Source organism: Saccostrea cucullata, unplaced genomic scaffold (genome assembly GCF_032062105.1).
Source record: "Saccostrea cucullata isolate Sc308-1 unplaced genomic scaffold, CSIRO_AGI_Scuc_v1 ctg490, whole genome shotgun sequence".
Taxonomy (NCBI): domain Eukaryota; kingdom Metazoa; phylum Mollusca; class Bivalvia; order Ostreida; family Ostreidae; genus Saccostrea; species Saccostrea cuccullata.
Genome location: NW_026921142.1, coordinates 90,536 through 118,512, shown reverse-complemented (window position 1 = coordinate 118,512; position 27,977 = coordinate 90,536). Strand labels below are relative to the sequence as shown.

Genomic DNA, 27,977 nt, shown 5'->3' with positions numbered 1-27,977 from the left:
TTTAATACACACAACTAAAATATGTGAAAAAAGAAATGAATGTAATGGTAAGCATATAGCTGTACAGGTAATAAAGAATTAAATAAACTGAGGTAAGGTACAACAAAGAAATCATAATCAGCACAAATTGAAAACTAAAAATCTTATCTCTAAATAAATATTAATCAGTAGTTAACATAGCAAGTGTAATTTTGTTTAAAAACGGAAATCTTTTATTTGAAATACTTGTAAAGTTCCTTCATCAGTTGAGAAATTTCTAAGTCTGGATTGGATTGGAATATTTTTGACATGGTGGTAATATGCCGTTGATTTAAACCAATGAGTTCGCCAATGCGCAAAACCAACATGCCAAATCGCAGCTCCCAATTATTAAATTTTTCTGAAAATGAAAAAAAGAAAATGAAATTCAAGGACTGCAAATAATACACGGTAGTTTTATACATTTATTGACCGAGTTCAAGGGCAACATGAGTTTTGTCGGACCCAAGAGCCAAACTGTTTGGTTCAAGGGTCCACAAAATGCATTTTGCCTGAGAACACCATCAATTATTATTTTGTTATACCTTTCATTTTAATATTTATTTTGACATTCATGTATCTCGAACTGTCTTCTATAATGTAATCTGAGGTTAAACTCGGTCAAATACTAACAAATGCAAATGAGATTTAGCTCCACCCATTTTGTGACGTAAGCGGTCCAACATCTCATCGATAGGTCCAACATCTCACTCAGCAGTCAAACATTATACATTTATTGACTGAGTTCGAGGGCAACATGCATTTTATCGGACCCAAGAACCAAACTGTCTGCCAGAGGCCATCATGCCAAAGGTAGACAGTTTGGTTTGAGGGTCGACAAAATGCATTTTGCCAGATAGTCAATAAATGTTTAATTTGTTATACCTTTTAATTTTTATTTGACACACAAGTATCATGTACTGTCTTCCATAATGTAAACCTCAGGTCCGTCACTGTTATACATAAATGAAAATGAGATTAAGCTCCGCCCATTCTGTGATGTACAGTAAGCGGTCCAACATCTCATCAACCGGTCCAACATCTCACTCAGTGGTCTAACATCGATTTTTTATGCCCGCTCAGCAAAACATTAGAAATGTTACTCTTTTTATGTATAGATTTGTATAGGAACAAATTCTTAAAGGTATAACAACGTTCAATGTCTACCTCTTGGTCAAAGTCAAAGTTATCATTTTTTAATAATTTTTTTTCATTTATAGGTATTCCTATTAACTTTTAGAAAGACTGAAGTTGTAGATATGGGCTGTAAAATGTTGACATTTGTACCCAAAGATTTTGAATGAGCAAGGTTTACATACTTTCCTCATATTCTTCTAGGAAGGACATTAAATTCTTCTGTGCCTCTTCAACACTTTCTCTTTTCTTTAGACTCAGTGCATCTGCAACATATGTTTTAGGTAATCTCTTGTTATATTTTCCTGCCATTGGGCTGATTAATGTATAAATATAGTAAGATACATCATATTTTTTTCTAAATGTTAAGGAATCAAAATACAGTTCTTAATTTAATACTTTTATACAAATTCAGGGAGACACTTGAGTACTGTGGCTAGGAATCAAAGTACTGAGACAGTACTGAAAGACAGGCTCAAAATAATCTTCCTGCTAGATACACAAATGTGATTTTTTAAAATAGTTTTGAGAACAACTGATTTTTTTTATTATCAATTAACACACTAAAATAGAACTTGATAATATATCTTCACATTTTTCATTTATAAGTCTATAAACCTTTTTTGTATTGTCCGAATTCCACTGTGTCCAAATTAATAGTTTTTCAGAAGTAAACAATGGATGATGCACATGCAGTTGTAATACTACACAGTAGAGTACTTTCTTTGTTTACTAGTGTGATTTACAATTAATATTTTCAGTTTTAGATTTTCAAAATGCTTTATTGATTTGAGTAAAAAAAAGTTCATATCACTTTCTTCAGTTTGATACAAAATGTTTGTATTTCAATCGATCAAAACAATTTCTGCACTCTTTCATATAGCGTAGATTTAATTCATGTGTTATCACCATGGCTTCCGTTTTGAGGCCTCGGACAGTAAACTAATAGATAGGGTCACGTGACCCCGTCTAAAAAAGCCAAAATGAGTGTAGTATTGAAAAGCTTAAATGCATTAAGTGGTCCCGACCTACCCCTAAGGGATTGGGGTATAATTTGAATAAAATTGAATCTACAATAACTAAGGATGCTTACATATTTCTTGACTGTGACATTTTTCCTCAACTTTCATTGTGGTAATACCCTACCCCTGGAGGACATGATTTGAACAAATCCCCCTTACATATTTTTTGACTAACTGTGACTTTCCCAAACTTTCATTGTGGCCACATCCTACCCTTGGGGGTCATGATTAGAACAAATTTGAATCTACACTAACTGAGAATATTTCCATATGAATATGTCCAATAATAAGCTTTACTGTTCTTGAGAAGATTTTTAAAAAAAATTTCATATACTATATACTCCTATGAAAAACTTTGATCATCCATTGTGGCCCCACCCTACCCCCGGGGGTTATGATTTGAACAAACTTGAATCTACATCACCTGAGATTGCTTCCATATAAATATGACCAATCATAGCTTTGCTGTTCTTGAGAAGTTTTTTTATTTTATTTTTCCTATATACTCCTATGTAAAACTTTGATTGCCCACTCTACTCCCGGGGTCATGATTTGAACAAACGAATCTACACTAACAGAGGATGCTTCCATATAAATATGACCAATCATAAGCTTTGCTGTTTTTCAGAGGATGAATGATTTTTAAAAAAAATATCTTTCCTATATTCTCCTATGTAAAACTTTGATCATTCATTCTGGCCCCAACCTAACCCACTGAGCCATGAATTGAACAAACTCGAATCTACAATATCTGACAATGAATCCATATGAGTTTCATCTTTCCTGGCCTATTGGTTCTCAACAAGATTTTTCAATGATGCCAGTCATTTTTCGCTAATTTATAATAATTATCTCTCCTTGGAGTAGGGTGTGGCCCTTCATTAAATTTTGAACAAACTTGAATCTCCTTTACCCAAGGAAACTCTTAGCTGCAGAACTGTAGCTCTCCGAAAAGTATGTATTCACAAATCGGAGAGCTACAGTGCCACCCACTGAAAAAACTGTATATTTATTGCGCAAAAAAAAGTGTGCTGTTTCTCAATTTTGTCCTCTATGTTTTTAAAACTGTCATCTCAAAATATTACTAACTGTGTGTTCCTAATATATTCTTTCACTGTTTCCACAACAAAACATTCCTTTATAATTGTTTATAATAGCCCTCCTGGCCCTGAAATTGAGATCATCGAAAAATTTGCCTATTTATACTGCCATTTTGGTTTGCAAGATCGGTCCAAGGCACTGTGTACTGATGTAAACTACAAGAGTACTTGACAGAGGAGTAAGGACTTTTTTGAAATCTAGCTTTTTTGGAGGAATTAATCCAGAACCGAGCACACTATTTGGGTGGCACTGTAGCTCTCCGGTCTGTCAAAAAAAAATTTGGAGAGCTACAGTTCTACTGCTAGGAAACTCTATACCAAGTTTGGTTGAAATTGGTCCAATAGTTCTGGAGGAGATGATAAGATTGTAAAAGTTTATGACAAAAACAACAACAACAGACAATGGACAAATTTCAGTGTATATGGCAAGTTTGGGGAAAATCTACTATCAAGGTATTTTTAAAGGACCGTCTCAAAATACAGGTACATTTACTATATGATTATATAGGAAAATACCAATTTTTCGCACTTTAAAGCAAATTATACAAATACTATAGTAGACTTTTTGCTCAAACTATAATACATGTTTTTTGATGAGTTATACTATATTGCACATTATGTATAAAAACCACGATGTTCTACCATCTTGTTTCCAGAGAGGGCATCTCAAAATGCCAAAAATTAATGATTTTTCTTGTTTTATAGAGTGCTACGTGATATGACGGATACAAAGGATTTATACCAACAAAAAAAATAGAGAGATTCTGAAATTTCTCAGTTTTAAATTTGAAGGGCATATATTTATTACTTTTAATTTTGTAACACTTTTATTACCTCTTCTCTATGAGCTTCATGTTATCTTAACGTCAAAAACACACTATAATGACCTCAATCTACCTATCAGTTGAAAATTCGTTGAAAAATCAGTTATATAAAATTGTAATTAAATTTTTCAACCTGCAATTTCTTAAATTTGCTAAATTTTTTAATTAAGGGAAAAAATTGATTAAAAATGGTACATACGCTTCATTTTACTATGATGTGCAGAATAATGCGCAATGGAAACCCCCGTCAGCCCCCTAAAAGTGTCAATTCTTTGATCTATTCATTCTTTTACCTGCATTGAAGGTCAGTAACCCGGTCAAGCATGTTATTTCCACTTCATCAAATGCTACTGTCTTCAATAAATTCCCCACGTATAACAGATCTTCTGAAACAGCTTTGAATTCTGGGAAGCAATCAAGGATTATCTTCTCTTCATACTTTGTGCAGCCAAAGAAACAGTAATCCTTAGTCTCCATATTAAATCTACGTGACAGATTTAATATTCCCACCGAGTATAAACAATCTTGGACCAAAGCTATTCTGTCATCCAAATCCAGGATTCTAAAGGCTGTAAGGAAAATTAAAATTAAATTTTCTGAAAAAAAAATATCCTATTTTTATGCAAGCTTAATGAATGACAGGAGAGTTTTTCTTTTGATCAGGATGTTCTTAAATGACAAAGTACCACAAAAACCACTTATTTTCTTAGGGTCAAATATTTGCGGTTTGAGAAAAATTTACTGGTTTGAAGAGAGAGAAAGACCTAATTTGTATCCTTACCTGGGAACATTTTTAATGCAACTACAATTTGTGAGGCATTATAGGTGAATAAATCATTTATTATTTTCCAAACTGCAGTCTTGCAATCAAAGCCTTGTTGAAAAATTTCATCATATCCATCTCTCTGTAAAAAAAAAATAATTAAAAAGTGAAATCATTACCCCAATATTTTCAATTCAACATGCTTTTTTCCTTAATACGTAACTACATATTGGTAAGTAAAACAAGTAAATTTGATAAGAAGAAGGGCATTCTTTTTAAAGTGATCACATGTATGAGTCTTATTTTTTATAATTTAAATATAATAACAAAACAGACATGTTGGCGGACAACAGTGGCAGAATTTATGAAATCTACATGTATGTTGCAGATAGGAAAAATATTACATTTCAACATACCGGTATTATATGTAATTTTATCTGATCAACATCTAAGGGTTGCCCTAAAAAGTTGTACACAAAGTACCGGTATCTAACTTTCTAAATGTATTTCATTTTGCATTACTCTCAGTTATTTAATGCCCTTCAAAATAGTGAATTCTTAAATGAATATATTTTATTAATAATAAATGTTGGAGATACATATTACATATGGAAGGCATCCCCTTAGAATGACAGACAGACATACAGATGGAGTTAAATGAATTCTAAACTGCTGCTGCCATGCAAGAAATAAAGTTACAGTTTTTAAATACACGTACAGATCCAACTTTTTGTAATGCTGTGTCGATGTCTTCAATATTTTGTTTCATTCTGTCAAACTGCTCTATCTTTGAAGATGTATTAACCTCACAACTCAGGAACCAGCTACTGTCATAACCATCTGATTTTACTTGTACACAAGAACTTTTGCTCCATCTTACATCAGAATCTTCCGGTTCATCTTTAACTCTTATACTCTGCCCTATATTACTTTCTGTTGATTCAGTTATCTCCACTGATTTATAGGTAAAAGTCTGTTCTGGATCATTTCCTGAGATTTCTACATCAGCGTCGACAGAAGGAGGTGAGGTGAAGAAGTCCATATCCGGGTTATTTAAACTCTTGAAATCTATGACCTTCCTATCGCTTACACCAGCAGAATCTGAACTCTTTCCTTTTTGAAGTTCAAGGTTGATGGCATGCTTCACTGAATTTGGCTGTCTTCCTATTCTGCTTGCTAAAATTAAAGAACAAAATTTTTTAAATCGGTTGAAGACAATTTAACTCTAAGACATTAAAGAAACAGTAGCTCTACTGGATTCAATCTAATTTCCAGTAATGGTTAACTTAAACCAACAAAAACACACGACTAAAGCGACATCTTTGCTAGCCATGGGTTTCCGATCTGAAATCTACTCTACAACTTTTTTTGTAGAATAGATTTCGGATCGGAAACCCTTGGCTAGCGAAGATGCTAAAGCGACAGAAACATAAATATGCAGCTCGAAAACTTTTTTTAAGAATGTACAGATGACTGAATTTGATTGGCCAAATTTTTAATGCTAATTCATAAATGTCAGATTGAATAGCCCCGTTTAGACTGTTAGATGTTTTAGAAGCATCAGTGGATTCAGAATGTGTATTTATGAAAAACATTAAACTTTTACCCCCCTAGGTGATTCCACCTTATCCCTAGGTGTCATGATCTGAACAAATGTTTGCATGTGTCAAACAGAAACAGATAGCATGTCAACCAAGTTACCTAGTGACCTCATTTTAATTTTAATTCAGGTCAACTTGAAACAATAAATTTCTTTTTACCTTCTACAGACATTCCAATATCAAGACACTTTTGGTAGCGACAGGCCCTGCATGTATTTCTTGTTCCTGAGGTGACTTCACAATTCCTAGATTTTGAGCAGTGGAACTGTTTCCTTCCATTTTCTTTAGCTATACGTCTGAAAAATCCCTGAAATGAATTGATATAATATGCTAGTGAGTAATGAAAAACTAAAGCATAATTATTATCATTTTGAAAACTACTCTTAGTTTAAGGTTTGAGAATTTCGATTTACAGTCTTATCTGTTATCTAGCTGTTTCAGCAAACATTATGTTTAATTCTCATGCATAACCATACAAGACCACATCATTCTTTTGCAGGTTTGTGGTCAAGCATGCTGACAAAAAAAGTTTTGCTAAATAGAAAGAATATACAGTGCATCTTTTATTCCCACAAATTAGACATAGCTTAATTAGGACCTAAGCCCCTATTCTACGACCTACATTTTTCATACTTTGATAAAGGGTAATTTCTTTTACATGGTAATATACATCATATGTATTAGTGTCATATCATATCATAGTGTCATGCCAGTACTGCTGTAAAAACTTCCCTCATTTAAAATATAAACGTTTTGTCTGACAAGCTTTAAGTCAAAGAACACAGTTGGTATAAAATATTCTTGAGGACTATCCGACTTGTACCATATAAGAGAAAAATAGCACTTGGACTTGTACCATATAAGAGAAAAATAGCACTTGAACATAAACATTTTTTTTTAAATTTTAAATTTAGAGAATTTTGGGCAAAAGAGAGGAATTGACATATAATACAGTAGAGAATGGCAAAGCTCATCTTGAAATTATGCCATAGAGTATCCCTCATGTTAACAAAACTTGGGGATGAAACCAAACTGTTTGTATAAGACTGATTTTAATCTATGATATTGATGAGATTTTAAGGATTTTTTTTTAAATTTACATTTAATGTTACATTTAATGTTAGAGACAAATTAACCCACACAGGGCGCTGTTATTTCCTTAATTAATAAAGCATATCTTTTCAGCAGATCAAAGGAACTATTTCTAATTAAAAACATTATAAGGATTCCACTGGAATAGAGATAGAAGTGATTCATTGCTTTAACACACACATACTGTTCATTAGACTAAAATCCATCCATGACAATTCATTTTTGTGAGGAAACACATAAATGAATAAATGGTTCAGAGTAAGAAAAACTCAGATATTTGTCACATTCCAATAAGGCTTACAGAATATACTGTATACAGGGAAATCCCCCCCCCCAATTTTATTTTCGCCCAATTTGCGACTGTCACAAGTGGGCGAACTTAAAATGTGGCAAATTTTAAGAACACAGTATATTTTCTTAAACAGAACTGTGAATAGGTGAATTTAAAACAGGGTAAAATTGTTAGCAAGTGTAAAAGGACGAAAACAACACTGGGTGAAAATAACCCTGTTTACAGTAGCAAGATTAAGGACAGATGATACAAACAAATTTTTTCTTTGAAAAAGATTAAATATCATGTCACAAGTTTAGAAAAATGGATGATTCATAGAATTTTTTCTCCGACGAACTGGAATATGAAAAAGACTTGGAAAATATTAGTAATATTTCAATGAAAAAACAAATATAGACAAATCAAATTCAGTAAAGGTTTACAGGTGAAAATTAATTTCAGAATATGCTATCTTGGAGCTAAAAGTGTAATATAAACGAAAGAAAAATATACCGAACCAGGCGAATTTTATTAGGAAAAGCTAAATGGTAAAAATCAGCCTATGTTATATTGCCAATTTTTTGTCATTTCGATCTTCCTCTTGAAATTCACCTGGCTTGGTATATTTTTCTAAATATTAGGGTAAAATTGTTAGCAAGTGTAAACATATTCTGAAACAAAACCTTTACTGAATGTGATTTGTCTATATTCGTTTTCTTATTGAAATATTACTAATATTTTCCAAATCTATTTCATTTTCCAGTTCTTCGGAGAAAAAATTCTAGGAACCGTCCACTTTTCTAATCTTGTGACATGATATTTAATCTTTTTCAAAGAAAAAATTTGTTTGTATCATCTGTCCTTAATTGACCTCTAATTCCATAAGATCTGAGGTAAAACTTAACACATTCCCCATACCTTACATCCTTCACATGTTATTGCACCAAAATGGAACCCTGAGGATGAAGCGCTGCACACCTGACATGGAATGTTACTGATACCATTTTCTTTCCTGTCTATACTCTCTTTCTGACCTGCAAACCACAATGAGGACATTAAAATTTACCACTTTGGGTTACAACTAAAACCTTTTTCTTTGTTCTTAATGACATTTACACACTAGTGTGAAAATCTGCATGTTCCTAAAAGTGCTTGTGATACATACATGTATGATGAAGAAAATTAAAGAAGAGTCATACAGACAGACAGACAGATTGGCAGATAACTACACATGTATTTAATCACATTAGCTATTTGAATTTTTTCTTAGCATTTTACTAACCTGGAATACTCATGTTAAAAGAGAGACATTTCTGGAACCTGCAGTACTGACATTGGACTCGCGACTCTTTTGTAATTTTACAGTTTTTGTCCTTGAGGCAGGTGTATTTCATTTTCTGCTGCCTTGAAGCTCTCATGAAAAATTTCTGAAAAAAAAGGAAAAGTTAAAGGATTAAACTTTTTTCTGAATAACAATGAATGAAATTTAGATAGTGAATTAAACCTGTACAGTTTCAATGTGTATCAAACTTTGGTGCAAAATCTGAATGGTGACGTATGAATATCCCTTTTAATTACAGAAATTCTAAACACAGTAAAATATGTTTCTACGGAATTGAGAAAAACATGTGTTGTACAAGATGAATACTGTTAAATCACAAATTTTTGTGGGGGTTTAATTTTCGTTGTTTTCGTGGCAAGAAGAGACCCACGAATTCATGTCCATCACAAAATGTAAAATATAACATGCATTTGTATTCCACAATACTTCACCCACGAAATCAAATCCCAATGAACCAAAATTTTTTCCTCAAACCACGAAAATTTAACTCCACGAAAATATGTGATTTTACAGTATCTTCATTTTCAACATAGGGTACCAGCCATTCACCCCAAAGGAAAAATTTTAGAATACAATGAAGACTAGAAATCATTGTTGCTTATTTTCAGCTGGAAAATGTGAACAAAATGTTCTACTAATATTTACATGCACTTAATAAAATGTTACAGTAGGATTCTTCTCTGGTTTCTGACTAGATGAAACATTTAAAGTATATTTGCTTATATGTCTTAGAGATTTAGGTGTAAGGGATTTAAAAGACCATATTTTTCTTTCCTCATCAGAATTGCACAACTTTAAATAGAAATGGTAAACTGCATTTGAAAAATAGCAGGGACTATATTTTTGGCGGAATGATGGCATATGTTAATATCTTCTTTTCTGCCTCTCAAAATTATAACAGAATTAACAAATTTAGTTACAATTTTTAGACAATCAAAGACTTGCAGAAATTTTCAAATGTAACTTAGATTAGTAATAAGGGACTAAACTTTCAAAATATATCAAATAAATATGGTTTTTCAAACAAACCAGAACTATGTTAGCTTTTAAACGCTTCCAATCAAATTACAGAATTGAGCCAAAAATCCATAAAAAGTATTTTTTCTCTCTTAGTAAACCATCAAATTTTTTGTTTTTGTATCATTTTGTACATTTAAAAGACTACTTTATTATATGTGAAAATAAGAAAAAGTTAAATATAGGAAGCATACAAAAATAACTAATATATCCTAAAAAATTAAGAAAAACAGAGAAAATTCGGATTAGCCAATATCCAGTTTAGTTAAATTATTCATGTACATTTGGTAATATCATGCTGTAGAACCGATATAGTAAAATCTTTTTATGCAAAAAGAACAATCTTTAAACTTTTGAAATAGAAGTATGCATCACATGATTGGCAACAGCATTATTTTATTCATTATGTCAAGGAAAAAGATAATGACCTTGACCTGACCTTGCCTCTAATATGAAACGGTCAAATTTAATCTCACTGATACTATCACTTACTGATATTGTCTTCTTGATTCTGTGAAAATTTCATTAATTTTTAAATACAAGAAATATGAGAAGAATCCTACCTTAAGAATGCTTGAATTGATAGCAAACTGTGTAGTATACTGTCAGTGGTGTCAATCTTTCACTCGAAAACTTAAGGCAGAATAGTGCAGTGATTATATAGACAAACAACAAAATCTTCCATGAATGGCAAATCTATACAAAATCCCCCCAAATGTCCTAAATTTTAGGCAACATTTCCCGTCTGTAATGTAACTACCTTCCAAAGTTTGAATAATGTTGATAGAATATCCATTCAAAAGTTTATGTTAGAAGCACAATATTTTGTTGGGATATAATTCTACTGATTTGTGATCTAATAAATAAATGAAATTTAATCCCTAATATTTACATTTGGAAATGTGTGCCCTTATATAACACTATTTGAACAAGGCGTTTTTACTTCTCGGTAAAACATGTTTGTCGTGTGACTATAAATTGATTGTTTAGTCATAAGCTATCTACATAATTTGATAGTGACGTCATAAGTGATTGACATGTTCAAATTATACCGTTGAGTTTTTAAAAATGTAAATCTCTTATGGATTTAAAACTTCACTGCCTTACTATTTTTAATAAATTAGTCATAAATGCAAATAAAAGTAATAGGGTATCATTTTTTTAGTTTTATTGGGATGTAAAACGGGTTGGCACATGATCAAATCCCATAAAGCCTGAAGGGCTTTATGGCAGATTATTGGCATGTGACCAACCCGTTTTACATCCCAATAAAACTCAAAAAATGATACCTTATTTCTTAAATAAATATTTGTGCTTTTTTAATGAGAAAATCATAATGTTTTCATAAGAAAAAGTAAACAAAAGGCCCATGGGCCATAACGTTCACCTGAGTAATGGCCACATTGTTCTTCATAAGATTTTCCCCCTTGTAATACATATTGTGGCCCCACCCTACCCCTCTGGGGTCATGATTTGAACAATTTACAATTAACACTAACCTAGGGATGCTTCCACATAATTTTTGACTTTTCTTGCCCAGTGGTTCTGAAGGATTTTTCCTACGTATTTCAATATTAATACGGTTTCCCTATTGTGGCCCCAGTCTATCCTATGAGGGGCATGATTTGAACAGTCTAAATTCTACACTACCCCAGGATGCTTTCACATAAGTTTCAGCTATTTTGACCCAGTGGTTCTTGAGAAGAAGATTTTTACTGACCCACCACCCTCTTTTGTCTTTTCTTATAATTTCCCCTTGTAAAGGGGGGGGGCTTGACCCTTCATTTTAACAATTTTAACTCCCCTTCACTCAAGAATGCTTTTTAATAAGTTTGGTTAAAATTGGCCTAGTGGTCCTTGAGAAGAAGTTGAAAATGTGAGAAGTTAACAGATGGATGAACGGACAGACTTGCAATGGACAAATGGTGATCAAAAGAGCTCATTTGAGCTTTCAGCTCAGGTGAGCTAAAAAGATAATGTAAAAAGCTTCAAGACTACAGACATAAAGACAGATGATGGACTCTTTGATCAGATAAGCTAAATTAAGCCTTTGATTCAGGTGAGCTATCTTCACAAGTCTGACATACCTTGAAATTCTACTGACACAGAAACGTATCTATTTAGGGTCTAGAGACGATTGATATTTTTAGATCAGTGTCTGTGATTACATCCATAAATCTTGTCTTGATGGATCATAATGTTCAATTAAAATCAATTTTTCTAACTATATATACCTTTCAATTCTTGACTGCTATGCAATAATATAAACTTAAGTTAAACTTCTACAGGAGAAGAACATGCTGCTAACCTAAATGCTAATTCTGTGCTAGATTAAATTTTACATGAAAAGATTGATTGACTATCCTGACGAATTAAATTAAAATTTCATATTTAAGCAATAAAAGATCAGGCTTTCGGTAATAAAAGTTTATAGTCTCGTTTAAGAATCATTCCTTATGTTGAATAAAGGAGGGATTCTTGTCTTGTTTCCGACTGAATTAAATATTCAAAGTATTTTTGCTTATATATCAAAGATACATGTATTTATTTAGGGTCTAGAGATGATATTTTTGCTTACATATTTGGATGTCAGGGATTTAAAAGTCCATATTTTTCTTTCCAAATTGTATAACCTTGACTAGAAATGGTAAAATGAATTTGAAATCTAGAATGGACTATTTCTTTTTTGCATCCAATTTTTAAAAATGCTACTTCTCCCACTGTTTGCTCTATTTCAATAATATGTGGTATAAACAAGTATAGACTACACTAATTTACACATTAATTTTGTTTTAATATTGAACAGACAGCTTTGTAATATACAGCACTTTTAGGCAAATACTGATTATTCACCCACAACATATCACACATTTAAATCAAATTTTGATTCAGAGATTTTTTTTAACATACTGGAATCAAAACAAAAATTAAAAGATGTATCAAAGTAACATTGTGAGTTACTTTACATAATGTTCTTGAATTTAACCAGAGGAACACCAACTATTGAAATAAACAAGAGACCTTTGAGCCACTGCTGCCACTGGACATATTCAATTTGACATACAATTTTTCTGTTGTCAAAATTTTCACGAAACATCATAATGCCATTACTTGCAAACATGATAAACAGACAAACAAAAAATAACCATTATATTTATGATATATTGCTGTAAAGTAACATTTCTAATAAAACTACAGCAATGCTCTAGCATCTGTTGGGATTGTGTGACTTCAAAGGTAAAAAAAAACATATATTTTTTTCCTTAATTTCACCTTACTTAAAGGTCAGAGTAATCTTTAAGTAGGATGTGACAGATGCTCTGAGGATCCTAGGTCTAATAGTTTTCTAGTTATGAGGTTGACAGGATTTTGTCATTATGACCATATCAGCTTAATTAATATTATAATTAAAGGAGACAGGAACCTACTACTGATGTGCAACACACCTTCTACCCAAGATGCATCAGATGATGCTAAGTTTGATAATTCTAGTTCTCATAGTATTTATGAGCTGGACAAGAAAAGGCAAAGTGAGATATTGAGACAGACAGCTAGAGAGATGGACATGATCGCCATACCATAATATGTCCAATAAGAGAGGCAGGTGTATTTATATAAAAAAAACCCAAAATAAATGGACATTGCTATTGCTCAAGCTCGTTCATGCAACTTTTTTGGGCTAAGAAAAACAAGAGGCCCATGGGCCACATTGTTCATCTGAGATAATATGGCCCTGCTGTTCTTCATTGGCAGATTTTTTTCTCCTATATATTTCTATGTTAAACTTTGATACCCAGTTGTAGCTCTACCCTTCCCCTATATGTCATGAAAACTTTCTGAGGATGCTTCCATATCAGTACGACCAATCATGTCTTTGCTGTTCTTTTGAATATAAAGACATTATAGGATTTGGTTCCATTCTTTCCCTGGAGGTTATGATTTGAACAAATATAACCCTGCACTATCTAAAGATGCTTCTTCCATATTGATATCACCAATCATGACTTTGTTCTTCTAGGGAAGGGGATTTTTCCTATATTCCTTTTTAAAACTTTGATCTCCCAATGAAGCCATTCTCTTTTCCCAGGTCTAATGATTTTAACAAATTTGAATCTACACTAGCTGAGCAAGTTTCCATATCAATATGACTAATCATGGTTTTGTTGTTCTTTAAGGAAATTTTGAAAAAGATTTCTTCCCCTATATAATAATATGTAAAACTCGGATCCTCCATTATGACCCACCCAGGAATCAGGATAATCTACACTAGCTAATAATGCTTCTATACCATTATGCATAATCATTTATTTGTTTTTCTTGAGAGAAGAATTTTAAAGACTTCTTCATTCTTACGTAATTTTGAGCTGCCATTGTAGCCCCATTCTATCCCTCATACATGCCAACTTTCCCGATTTAGGCGGGATCCTCCCGATTTTACCCTTTCATCCCGCTTTCCCGATCGTGAGAGAAAAATTGCCCCAATTTCCCGATTTGAAAAAAAAAATCACCAAAATTTCCGATTTTAAAAGTTTCCCTACCGCTGAATTTTGACAATCGGGATAACAATGTCAGACTTGTTTATTCAATGCACACAGACAAGTTTCATTGTTTATTTAACCAGGTGTTAAATCACAGGAAATCACTTCACGCATAAACGCACGCAGTTGTCCAGGTACAAGTAGCTTATAGCTTGGGGCAATTAGGGATTATCTTGTCAGTTTTAAGGGGTATGCAAGGTGAAACACATAGATTAACGTGATAATTGTTAGTTCTTTTATTAAAAACATGAATTAAAGACAATAAAACACTAGTCAACCCATAAAATCGAATCCAAAGAGATCGTTTTTTTTTTTGAAAATGAAAGTAGAAAACTACAAAGCATAGCTGCTGATTTTATCTACCTATAATGAAAAATATTGTAAAGTTTGGCAGTTAAAATATTATGAAAAAATTAAGATGAAACAATCAAGTGTATGTCAATTAGAATTTCTTTTCCCTCCATTCTCCCAATAGTAATATTGTATGTTAGGTATGTGCATGACTTAAGGAAATACCCACATGGCACCATCAAACCTGACAAATTTCATGACTGTAAAAAAAAATTCTCTCTTGGATAGGTGGTATAAATTTCTGTAAATTTAGTATCATATTAGAATTTCTAATTAATTGAAATATAAATAAAATGTGTCAAAAATGTTTACAGAAACAGGAATTTACAGTATCAAAACGCTCATATATTTTTTAGCCTTTGAAAAAAAAATGATTTAAAAGTTGTACAATTTTCAATTTTTCACTAAATAAAATATGTGTCCTGGTAGAAAAATTATGTTGTTTACATATGTAAAACTCTCCCCCATTATGACTAAATACCCCTTCTTTAGTGAGAGAGGCACCTATTTTAGAAAAAATATTTCAATTTTGGAAAGAAATTAAAACATCATTTTTTGTGTTAAATTAATCCTTAAGTTGTATTGATAAGTGATATCAATATTATAAATAAAAAAAAAGATAATTTCATAATCATTTAATTTCTCTGCAAAATGTCGCGAATTTAAAGCTTTGAAAATTGTCGTCACGCGCTAAATCCCCCATGGGAATTTTCAAAAGTTGGCATGTATGATCCCTGGGGGTCATAATTAAAGAAAATGAATCTACCTTATGTAATGAAGGTTTCATCTAATGCCCTGTTCACAAGGAGAGTTTAATTCGCAGTAAATTAATGCAAAGTAAACTAATGCGAATCAAAGTAATGCGAAATTAAATTGCGTTCATACGACAATGACAGCTAATGTGAAGTAAAGTAATGCAAATTAAAATTTAAGATTTTGCAGCCCGGAGTCAGCACGGCTTTTATGACATCATTTGCAAATCAAGTCACAATATGCAGAAGCAAATCCATTTGACATAATGGCAAAGTGTCTGTATACACATTTTAATGATTAACAAAAGTTTCCTTAATTTTTCACTCAAAAAATAGCACAAGTACCTATAGCTGACCACCGACGAGTGGAATTTGACTAAATTTTGCCATTACGCATGCGTCAGAATTTAATTCGAAATAGCTTCACTTAGCGTTCACATGGAGCTAATGCGAGTAATATAATGCGCAGTAAACTAATTCGAATTAAACTAATTCGCATTAAATTCTCCGTGTGAACGCTAAGTGAAGCTAATTCGCAGTAACTACGTTTAATTCGAATTAAACTCTCCGTGTGAACAGGGCATAAGTTTCAATCTATCTGGCCCAGTAGTTTTTGAGTAGATGTTTTCACTTATTCTTAAATTATCTCATCTTGAAAGAGGGAACAGCCTTTGATTTTCACAAATTTGAATTTTATTCACTTAAGGATGCTTTGTGGAAAGTTTGGTTGAAAATGGTCAAGTGGTTTTTAAGAAGGAAGTTGAAAATGTGAAAAGTTTACAGTTGGCCAAACAGACTGGCGCCAGACGAAATCTGATCAGAATAGCTCAAGTGAGCTGAAAAGGTTTGAATCCAATACTTATTATAAAAATTTTACCTTGCAAGCCTCACAGACGAATGCTCCACAATAAAATCCTGCTGCCTTATCCCCACAGACCTGACATGGATTCTGCGTCCCTAACGCCCACCGTCTCTCTTTTTTCAGTGATGTCTCACTCAATGCAATGGTACTATCTGCTTCCTTAACCTGGCACTCAAACTTATACACATCTTCATTCTCTATGGATAGTAATGATTTTATGTCTGTTACAGATGTGCTTAAGCTTTCTATAGGCGGTGGACTTGTAGGTCTTATTCCATTTTCTCTTATACTAATACACAATTCGTTGACTTCAACTTTTTTATTGATCCTTTCTATAAGTTGACCGACACTTAGGCCATATCGGAACCCTAGCGATGACTTTGTTTTACACAGACCTTCAGTTCTGGTCACTAGTTCATGAGGTCTGGTTGGAGGCAGCGTACTGTATACTTCTGGTATACTTCCTTGATACAGATGTGAGAAGTATTTCTTGGGGTGTAGAATTTCATTGGCATTGTCCATGAAGTCCAGCTGTACTGTAGCAGCCTTCATGCCTCTCTCCAAAACCTTTAAAAACAAACAAATTATAATCTTAAATCAGCAATATTAATTTTAAGTATTTCTAAATATCCAAGCTAAATTACCAATTATTCTTATTTACTATAAGAAAGAATAGATATAGCGAAGGAGAAACTTTTTTGATCTTTTGACGCATAGCAGGGTAATATGCAGCTAGTCATATTGATATATTGTAGATCGCTAAATTTTCACAGCTTCTTTGAGTGAGATCGACATTTACTATAGATCACAAAATTTTCATCCCACTTTATTTTCATGAGATAGTCATTAACTCGATCTTCATTAGTGAAACAAAATTTTCACAAATTGTGGATACTGCTCAATATAATCTTTAGAAATACTAATATTACAGGAGAATAACATTTTCACAAGTACACCATCTCAAGCAAGTACACTATCTCAAGTATTAATTTCTAGAAAATAAAATTCTCCATATAAAAACTGATAATAATATTTTCGTGAACATTCTGTTTCACATAATTACATGAAAGAAATTAAAATAAAGCTTTCACATATATAAAAAAATATTTTACAGTACAAATAGTCCAGAAGTTATGCATCCTCATAATGTCAACTTGTTTTGTGATATGGAACTCGAAAAATGGAGTTCCAAAATCATAAACACTTAACATTGTGAGGATGGGGTTTCGTAGAAACGACTGACAAATTTTGTTTATATATGGTTAGTTCAGTTTCAGTTCAATTTTTCTTAATTTTCATTTGGGCATGATTTTTGTACTAAGTATTAACTATTAGAATCTGTTTTATGAAAAAATTGGTGTCTAAGTGTGGAATTTACAGATGACGACGATTACAGTATTAAATATATTACAACTGAAATGTACCACTAAATCTATTTCATCTATGACAAAAAATTGTCAAAAAAGGATGGGATAAATATGTTATCCATAAGATTTATTTCTTCTAGCGTCAAGAATTTAAGTCATCATGCTCACTTTTACAAGTAAAGAAGATTGATGAATGAGCCAAATAAATGTCTATTGTTCAACAAGTAAAAATCTCACTTATTACACAATTTGTTTTGTTATTTCAAATCATATCATTAAAAATGAATACTCTATATAAAATCTCCAAAATATGCAAAAATCTCACAACTGGTAAAATTATTTTTTCAAAGTTTAAAAAGTACTGTAAAACGAGAAAATTTGGTGCATACATATTTTAGCGCAAACGCAAGTGGGAATGCACTGGGGCAAATCAATTTTAGCGCTTGCACTTGTCATTAGAATATATAAATGTAATATTTTGCTTTTTTTTTTATACACAATAATATTTGACTTTTTGGTTATTCAAGCACAGAAACACAGTAGCACTCCCGTATATAAGTAAACATTCATCAACTTTACCGTGGTGTTGCAATCACATGGACGTGGCACAATATTAAAATTTATTTTATTTTTATTTTAAATAAAAGAAATGGAGTATTTACGCATTTTATTCATATTAAAACAATGCATGCATCGAAAGAAAGTTACTTGGATAAACGGTAATCATAATCAGGTATTGTTTGCAATTTAAATCGCCATGCTTGATTGCATTGTTTACCTCGAGGCGATAGATGATTGACACGCCGAGAAGTCAAAAATTGAAAGTGCTAATGATAAGAATCGGGTAAAAACTACCAGGTTAACAATAGTTTATTAATTAAATTGTAATTTGGCAGATCTTTCTCGATTGATCCTACCAAATTGACTGTGCAGTGCTAGTGTGTATATAAATTCCAACAACCCTTCGATATTACGTAATTGTGCGTTCCGGTTTACATGCACTTATGTAAAAGCTTTGAACACGCACAAAAAAATAATATCTAGAAATCTGTTAGCGCACAATAAATTTTGGCATTCAGGGGCTCTTGCGCCAAAGGTGCTAAAATTAGTAGTGCGCCAAATATTCTCATTTTACAGTATATACCTTCAAATGCAGTTGATCTTATCTCTAACACTGATATCTCGAATACCATGCCATGATGGATCTGTGAAAGTAATTTATAAGTCCCAAATACAGTCAAAGTTCGTTATCTCGAACCTGATGGGACTGAGAAATAACTTCGAGATATCAGAGGATTCAAGATATCGAAGGTTAATTAATTAAAGGATATGTGGTTGGGACTTTGAAATCACTTCGACATATTCATGCTATTCGAGATATCGGAGTTCGAGATACCGAAGTTCAACTGTAATATGTCCCAGTCACTTTAATATTATTGAAGTATTTTACCCTCAATATCCTGAAGCCTTGAATATATGAAAGCATTTTCTAGGTCCAATTGAGTTCAAGGTAATGGGGCTTGACTGCATCTCTAAAACTATACAATATTTGCTTAAAAAAAAAAACATGGAGCAAGGACCTACTCTACCTGGTAAGTACACTTTCATGATGCAAAATTACTATAATTACAAATCTAGAAATATTTGAGGGCAAGTTATGCAAGATTTAAATGCCACTACCCGTTATGAACACATGATTGTTAATTTTAATATCAACCTACCTTATTAAACTTATAGTGAGAATATTGTACCCCTGTATTCAAATTTGATTGGCTTATTGAGAAACAATAAATCCTGGTAAAAACTTCAGAAAACAATAATGACCCAATTGTAAAATTGTAGAACATTTAAATTGCTCATTTGGTAAGAGTTAAGAGTAGACTAAAGTTCTAACATTCAAGAAATACGAGGGGTGATCAAAAAGTTCGCAAACTAATTGAATAACTTCCATACAAGAAACAATATTTGGTTTTAATGTTGATTATATTTTAAATTAATCCTCTCCGATTTTAATGCACAACAACCACCATTCTGCGCATGCGCGAATAATGTGATATTGGCGGTCACGTGACCCCCTCCGTAGCGTTCTGTCATAAAAGTTAAAAGATTTTTTCCGAGTTTTATATTTCTTACCGTGTGAGTTAATTTTTATGACAAGAACAGTTAATTTGTCAGAAATGGTCATATCTCGGCAACAGAATGGGTGGATAATAACATCCTTTCCAAAAATAAGCATGGGGACCATTAAAACACAAATCTTCTGTCTCAGGAGAGACCTTTATTCAAGGTGGATAGAGAATGGGTGCATCTTTTTTATCATATCTAAAATGTTTAAAATCTAAAGTAAACGATATCTTAGGTATTTAATACTTATATCATTGTTCAAATATTCAACTATTTTTCAAAGTGCTAATTGGAGGTCTTTGATAGCAAATTGCTTAATAATTAAAAATACATATATTTTCAAACTTGCTTTCACTGGGCAAGATGACAAGTATCATTTTTAACCATCAGCCTTCCTTCACTATTAAAACGATTAATCCAATCATTAATTGAATTTATAGGAACTCATTTATCTCAATAAACTGTGTACAAATTATTACATGATACTGTAGAGGGATTTCTAAGATATTACAATAAATTGTACAGTCGTTTGTTGAACGAGTTCGACTGAGACAACCATTTTTCAACACAAGTGACCTAAATAGTGATGTCATTTTCACATTGTGACATCACAAACAAGGAGAGAAACTTTATTCAGCATATGCTATTTATAGACCTTGTGTATGGCTATGTGTGTACCGAATTTCATTCTAATCTGAATTGTGGTTTTGTAGATATAGAGATAGTTTGCGAACTTTTTGATCACTTTTTGAGACTGTGCTTTTCGATTTGCATGCTCTTTTTTCACTGGTCCAGAAGAGCCAAAAATAAGCTCCATTTTAAATGCCTATATTATGTACATGTGCATCTTTGCACAAAAAAAGTGGGTGAGCCCGCACCCCCTCCAGCCAGCCCATACCCCTCGGTTCAATGCCTATGCTATACCCAAACATATCTATTTTATTAATGTAACTGGTTTGACATTGAAAAATTTTAATAAATAAATTCAAGTTAACATAAAATAGGTGAAAATTAGAAAATTCTAAGTACAGTAAAACATATAAGAGAGAAAGAATTTTCATATTATGGAAAAATCAAAATTGCTCCCTTTTTTTTCTTTAAAACAAGAGGCCCATGGGCCACATTGCTCTCCTGAGCACTTTGGCTAAAAAAGCAGATATCAGATCAGTGCAAAAAAAAAGTTTTCATCCATAAGTGGTCCCAACTTACCCTTAAAGGAGACAAACTTGAATACTTGAATCTACACTAAGTAGGGATATTTGTATATTTCTTTGACTGTATAGCTGCAACTTTTTATCCCTTTAAGTGTTCCTGGCACAGTGGACTGGTTCTTGAGAAGAAAATTTTTAAAACATGCCACCAAATTTTCGATATTTCTTAATTATCTCCCCTTAAATGAGAGCTTGGCCCTTCATTTGAACAAACTTGAATTCCCTCCACCCAAGGAAGCATTGTGGCAAGTTTGGATAATTGACCAAGTGGTTCTAGGGAGAAGTCGAAAACATAAAAAGTTTACAGACAAATGGACAGACAGACAACAGACAATATGTGATCAGAAATGCACATTTGAGCTTTCAGCTCAGGTGAGCTAAAAATGGGGTGCTTTATGTTGATCACTTATAGCCCCCTCCTTTTATCTACCATACTTTATACACACTAGAATTTTTTTTAAAAAGAAACAAAATTATGCTATAAAAGAATCACTTCTCCATTAATTCTGTTATATTTACATCAGCTGAATATTTTCTCCTTTATTTCTTAAGAAAACCCATTGCGTTAATCACTACATGAACTACAGTCGGCATGTCGCCTATACAGATTTCTTGATCAGTGGCTGTTCCATCAATGAAACGTATAAAGACGTTCACATCATTAATCCAATAATTAATCTTTTTAATCCTACTTTAAATGATTATTTAAACAGATATAAATATAAACAATAAAATGTCTTTCTTTGTTTGTTATTACTGGAATTAACAGTCGCAGCTATTGCAGGAAAAAAATTTTCTGCAACAGCTGCTTCCGTTAAATGAGAACCTAAAATATTTCTAACTTCTATAACTCAGATCCTGAAGTGACCTCATTACCGAAAAGTTATCCAACCAGGATCATTTATTTATCATTACCTAAAATATGCAAGAATATTGACCAAGCCATACACATTTTTTCCCCAAAGTATATTAATAAGATCGATATTAACACACTTTGAAAAGAAATTTTATTTGTTAAAAGTGTGTTAACTTAGGTCCCAACAAAACATTTTTTCAAAGTGCGTAATTTTTCTAAATGCGTTGTAACATATTGCTTCCTATGGGCCTGAGTTAATACAGAAGTCATTTAGATACATAATTTATGATGTCTGTACAATGACAGATGATGAAATTAGCATTTGCTGAATGCTTTGTTGCACAAGTTTTTAGGAAATTTATTATCATTTATTGGAAGCTCTAATTTTTTTCCTGAGCTTGTGAGGTTGATATTCAAAGTCATATATGGCATATCTTTTGTAAGTTCAGCTAACCAAAATTTAAAAAATCTTTCTATTTGTTCTATTACATTACACAGAGAAAAAAATTTTCTGTAAATTAAAGAATTCAAATAAATCAATTGCCTTTCAAAGTTATCAAAATTTTCAAACAATAACCAATTTATTCAGCAACTCCACATTTAAATAACAGACAAATTTAAAGTCAATTTAACTATAGAAACTGGAGTTATTCAAGTTCAAAACCTATGACAATTTTAATTTGAACTTAAATGACATTATATCATGTATATCGATGCTAAATCTTTTGAGATATGCAATAAATAGATGTAAGTACTTTCTCAAGTTTTATATCACGTGAAAATCAAAACCCATTAAGTGTAATGGGTACTAGCTGTCTTAACCTAATCTTATGAATTTGCAAATTTGAAGTCCATGATTCGATATTGACTATTAAATTACATTATAGGTACAGTACACCATATGAGATGCAGATTTTTGTCACTGGAAATTAAATTAAGCTCTTGAAAACTAAATTAAAATAACAATGGAAAATGCATGATTGTATGCAAACGTAACCATTTACATCTATACATCCTTGTTAACCATAGTATTTGAGTCCATCCTCCTCAAACCACATTTGTGGGGAAAGGAAAGAATGGACACTAAACTCCTGGCATCTGACAGTTTGTCTATTATACTGTTAAAAAAGGAATGAATTATAACCGACACAACCTTGATAATTAAGCATGCTAATTGACACTTACTGCGATCTTAGCTTATTGGTTTATGCTCCATCATTATATATCTATCAGTCAATAACATATTCTATTTGTGAATAGCACTGAGAAAAACACACATTCAGGTCAAAAAATTTTCTCAGGTGTGTACCTTGATCAATATTTGTTTTTTACGCATATACAGTAATGTTTTCCAATACCATTCAAAGACAAGATTCAACAACTGATTGTATGGGTAAAATTTACCAGAAATCATTATACTTGATATTTTAATATATATGAAAGACGAGGAACACAAATATTTATCAAGCATAGAGTCCATTGAAACAATACAAATTGGAAGCAGGGCAAAGACCTTTAAAAACATCAGAGGTGGATCAGGTGCCATGGAGGAGTAACCATCCCCTGTTGTTGACCAGTCACAATTAAGTGCCAAATGCCCAAAGTCAGGATCAGCAAATGGAAAAATCTGTACACAATGCATTAAATAAGGGACTAGCAAAATAGTGCTATAATTAATCTGGAGTCTCTGATTAATGTATAGATTCCAAAACAAGTGCATGCCATTGGGGAATTTATTAATATAATTTTGTGAGATATTTGGGAACAATCTTAAACAAGAACATTAATGGTATTCAGATACATGTCCAGATACTGACAAATTATTTAAATTTATTTTTTTAGATCAGACAATGAAACCTTGAAACTTTTTACATATAAATTTTTCTGAAATTAAGTTTTTTTCTATAATATTAATCATCTTACATTACTGATGGGGCCCTGCAACTCTTGAAATTCAAATTTTTAATAAATAGGTGCATACTGTAATGTTACTAAGAAAGACTGTTTGAAATGTGTTTACTGTTAGTGACTTGCTGAATTTTTGGACAACATTTACGATCTTACTACAAGAAACTGCATTCAGCTAGCACTGTTAACTTCATATGTGAAGACTGGGTATATACAAACAACATAGTGAATATATGGGTATAAATACAAAAATGGTCAGATTTAAAATGTTCCTTTACTTTATATGTAAATAGAGAAAGAACATAAATGGCTCTTTTACACCATTGAAGGAGCCCCTCCCATCTCTCTCTCTCTCTCTCTCTCTCTCTCTCTCTCTCTCTCTCTCTCTCTCTCTCTCTCTCTCTCTCTCTCTCTTAATTAAATGAACAAATTCAAGTATTCATCAAGATATGGTCATTACCCTATCTACCATGATCTATTGAAAAATTTTTATTGAATGAAATGCATGAGATTTATATGATGAAATAATTCATTTCAATATGAATCACAGTCAGTTTTGAACCAGCTTTCCAATGATGTAATTAATTTACTCATTAACAATATTTGTTCAAGACATCAATATCTTTCAAGGATATGTAAGGCTTGAACTTTAGACAATAAAAATTGGAGAGAAAAAAGTTTTACCAGTTTGAACTTATAGCAAAGGAAGAGAAAAGTAGCAGCTGGGATTTCCTATACAGAATAATGATTGTTGATAAAGTCTCTTTATGTTCTTAAAGTAGTCTACTTGTGTGTCAAGTAATAATGAAATCAGATCAAAACTGTAGGAAAATTTTAAACAATTTCACAGAAATTTTGTTTTTATTTTCCACGGCAACATAAATGAAAAAAAACTGATACACAGAATTATGTTTTACAATAGTAGTAAACTTGTGTGCCAAGTTATAAAATTACACATTAAACTGTTAGGAGGAGTAGCGTTTTGAAAAATTATAGTGCGATGAAATTTCTATTTTTAGTAACCATGGCAACACCGTTCACACATCAAAAAGGAAACAGATTTATGTATCTTAGTGTAGTATACTTGTGTGCCAAGTCTCTAAAAAAAAACTGTAGGAGGAGTAGCATTTTGAAAAATTGTTTACAGACAGAAAGACAGACAGACAGACAGACGGACGGACGGAAAATATCACATAAGCTCTTCTGGTCTCTGACCAGTAGAGCTAATAAAAACTGGAGAGAAAAAAGTTTTACCAGTTATTAATCCAGCATCGCAGAATGTAATATGATTAAAAGAGTTAATTAAGTTTTATGTTATATATCAGCCCAAGTGGCCCAATATTAGGCCTGATATGTCGTATCATGATATGGATAGTACAGTTTGAATATGAAGTAATATTTAAAATATTTATTTTTTGAGTCTACTCACAGTCATAATTTACATATGACTCTTTCCTTTCAATTTTTTTTCTCAAAAAAAACTCATGGAGCCAATTTTAGGTCATATTAAAATTAATCAAGTTGTCAAAATAATATAATTTTATTGCATGCATATATATATTTCAACATGTTCAATAAAACCAAGTTAATTTTCTAACAAATGTTACAAAAACATTATTTCCGTTTTGATATGGATTTCAGCACAGGCACTGATTTAATTGATACATGACGTGGGCTTCCAGACTATTTGTTGATATTTGAGGTATTTTTACATCATTCATAACTATAGTAAAGCGCAGAATCTTTGCATTTAATACTAAATATCATGAAAACATTTTAAAAATTATAGAAGTCATTTGCATGCATGTACATTGAGGATTTGACTTGTGAAGTAAGGTCATCATAACATCACTGTTTCTTTACACAGGTTATTATTAGCAAATCATATTGCTTTGAACATGTTGAATATTAATTTTAACATTAAAAAAATTCAAAAACCCTACTTTTTTGACACATAATAATGTGATTTTGGAATAAATTATAATTTTAAAATGACAAGAACTATCTAGCTGTTTAAAATTACTAGAATAAACAAAAGTGTACTAAAAAATGTCAATTAAATCAAAATGCTTGGGAAAATACATTCAGGTAACATTCAAACATTCAAAACCTGGTTTTTAGAAAGCATTTCTGTATTTTACTTTGGCATTTAAATGTTTTTCTGTGGTAATCTGGTAAATTTTCAGTGTTTTTATTGTTCACGCTATCTCTCAAATCAGAGGTTTCAGATGAGAAGAAGAAATCTGTATCACATTCATTATTGCAAACCACAGCCAAAATGTACAATCCTCTCCTGTTTAGGCTGTTAGATCGTTAGTGTAGCGTCTGTGTGAGCGGATCTAAATTATAATTTTGATTATAGATTGCTCTCGTGAGAGAGCTCTACTATGAAGATTCCGAACAGTGGCTAGAGACGATGTTTCTCACCAGCTGATGCAAAGCTCAACATTTATCATGTTTATAGCGAGCGCAGCGCTGCGAGCTCTTAATGCAGTGCCTGGGCGAAGAGAAAAAATTCGGACTACTGCACATTCATTTGTCAGATTTTTTTCCCTCAGTAACTAGAGTCTAGACGCATCAAATGGCACATGCGGCTTGACGAGCCTGATATAAATTATAACAAAAATCGAAATATTTGTACACGCCATAACGGTCGCACCGTCAACATATTAAGAGGGGGTAACAATTTAATCAGCATATCACAGCAGAGGCAACAACTATAGATTATTGATGATTGATATACAGACCTTAACTACTATTTCTTTTCTTCAAACTCTTGCAGCTAATTAAGACAAATTAGTTTACCTAAAAAATGTCACGCTGACACAGTGACCTGAAACCTTCTTCTGAAAAATATAAATATTTCTCATAGTTTAAATAAAAGTGCCGGGTACCAAATTATGATACTCTCAGGTACATCTGAACTCAATGAAATATATGTCAATAAACGAAACCGTATCATATGACGCAGTTTCCCTCTCCTTTGGAATACAGACTACTATAGCTTCATGAAATGTGTTTTACTGTACTAATGATGTAGATATGTACAAAGGAATTATTTATGCTTCTATTTACTCACTATTGTACATGTACACTCCGTATAAACACCAGAAAGCTTGACAGATTTCAGCAGTGATCCTCAGCTTTTTTGCCCTTCTCCCGAACCCGATCCAAATAGAGCCTGCTCATCAAACTATGCCAAGTGTACACATCCAGTTTGAAGGGACGGGGAATAATACGTGATGGCTTTTAAAATAAATAGTTTTGATATAATAAAATATTGGGAAATATGAATCAAATCAAGTTTTGGAATAATGCCCATTTTATCAGTTTACAAGTGACCAAACTGTTTCTTATCAACGGTTTCTGGTCAACTTATTACATGACCTATTTGCAACAAAGTCATCTCGAACCAATTTTATTTTTAACTACCTTTACAAAGCTAACATTTACACTCATGTTTATAAAATCGTGAAATTTACGCTTTATGCAGCGCTTTAATCTGTAAAATTAACACTTTAATGTAAATTTTACAGTTTAATCTGTAAAATTTACACTTAAATCTGTAAGACAAAAAAATTTTACACTTTAAAGTGTAAAATTTACACTTTACTGCACATAAAATTTACACTTTAATCTGTAAATTTTACACTTTCCCTGTAAATTTTACACTTTAATCTGTAAATTTTACACTTTAATCTGTAAAATTTACACTTTAATCAAAATGGCACATGTGGTGTAAATTTTACACTTTAATATAAAATTGACACTTTAACAAAACACTTTAATCTGTAACTTTTACACTATTTGTAAAATTTACACTT

General features: G+C 32.0%; 1 protein-coding gene across 2 annotated transcripts; it reads right to left on the bottom strand.

Annotated features, from left to right (window-relative positions):
• Positions 1–32: 32 nt before the first annotated feature.
• On the bottom strand, positions 33–27,312 carry LOC134259260 (nuclear receptor ROR-alpha A-like). Of its 2 annotated transcripts, none has more exons than XM_062741865.1 (10): positions 27,233–27,312; positions 16,703–17,254; positions 9,108–9,252; positions 8,744–8,859; positions 6,622–6,769; positions 5,580–6,037; positions 4,880–5,003; positions 4,392–4,667; positions 1,338–1,418; positions 33–379 (listed from the first exon to the last, which is right to left on the bottom strand). In XM_062741865.1, exons 2-10 carry the CDS (start codon positions 17,237–17,239, stop codon positions 213–215), a joined length of 2,052 nt encoding a protein of 683 aa, XP_062597849.1. In that variant the 5' UTR covers positions 17,240–17,254; positions 27,233–27,312; the 3' UTR covers positions 33–212. The 2 variants fall into 2 exon arrangements, with proteins under 2 accessions (XP_062597849.1, XP_062597848.1); XM_062741864.1 differs by lacking the exon at positions 27,233–27,312 and adding an exon at positions 26,901–26,947.
• Between the last annotated feature and the right edge of the window lie 665 nt (positions 27,313–27,977).

What these genes read in the sequence shown, in the direction of transcription:
- LOC134259260 (XM_062741865.1), bottom strand. Translation starts at nt 17,239, where the DNA reads ATGAAGGCTGCTACAGTACAGCTGGACTTCATGGACAATGCCAATGAA. An exon ending in TTTTAACATGAGTATTCCAG is followed by an intron (nt 8,860 to 9,107) that starts GTTAGTAAAATG and finishes TGTGGTTTGCAG; the next exon opens with GTCAGAAAGAGAGTATAGAC. An exon ending in TAACATGTGAAGGATGTAAG is followed by an intron (nt 6,770 to 8,743) that starts GTATGGGGAATG and finishes AATTCATTTCAG; the next exon opens with GGATTTTTCAGACGTATAGC.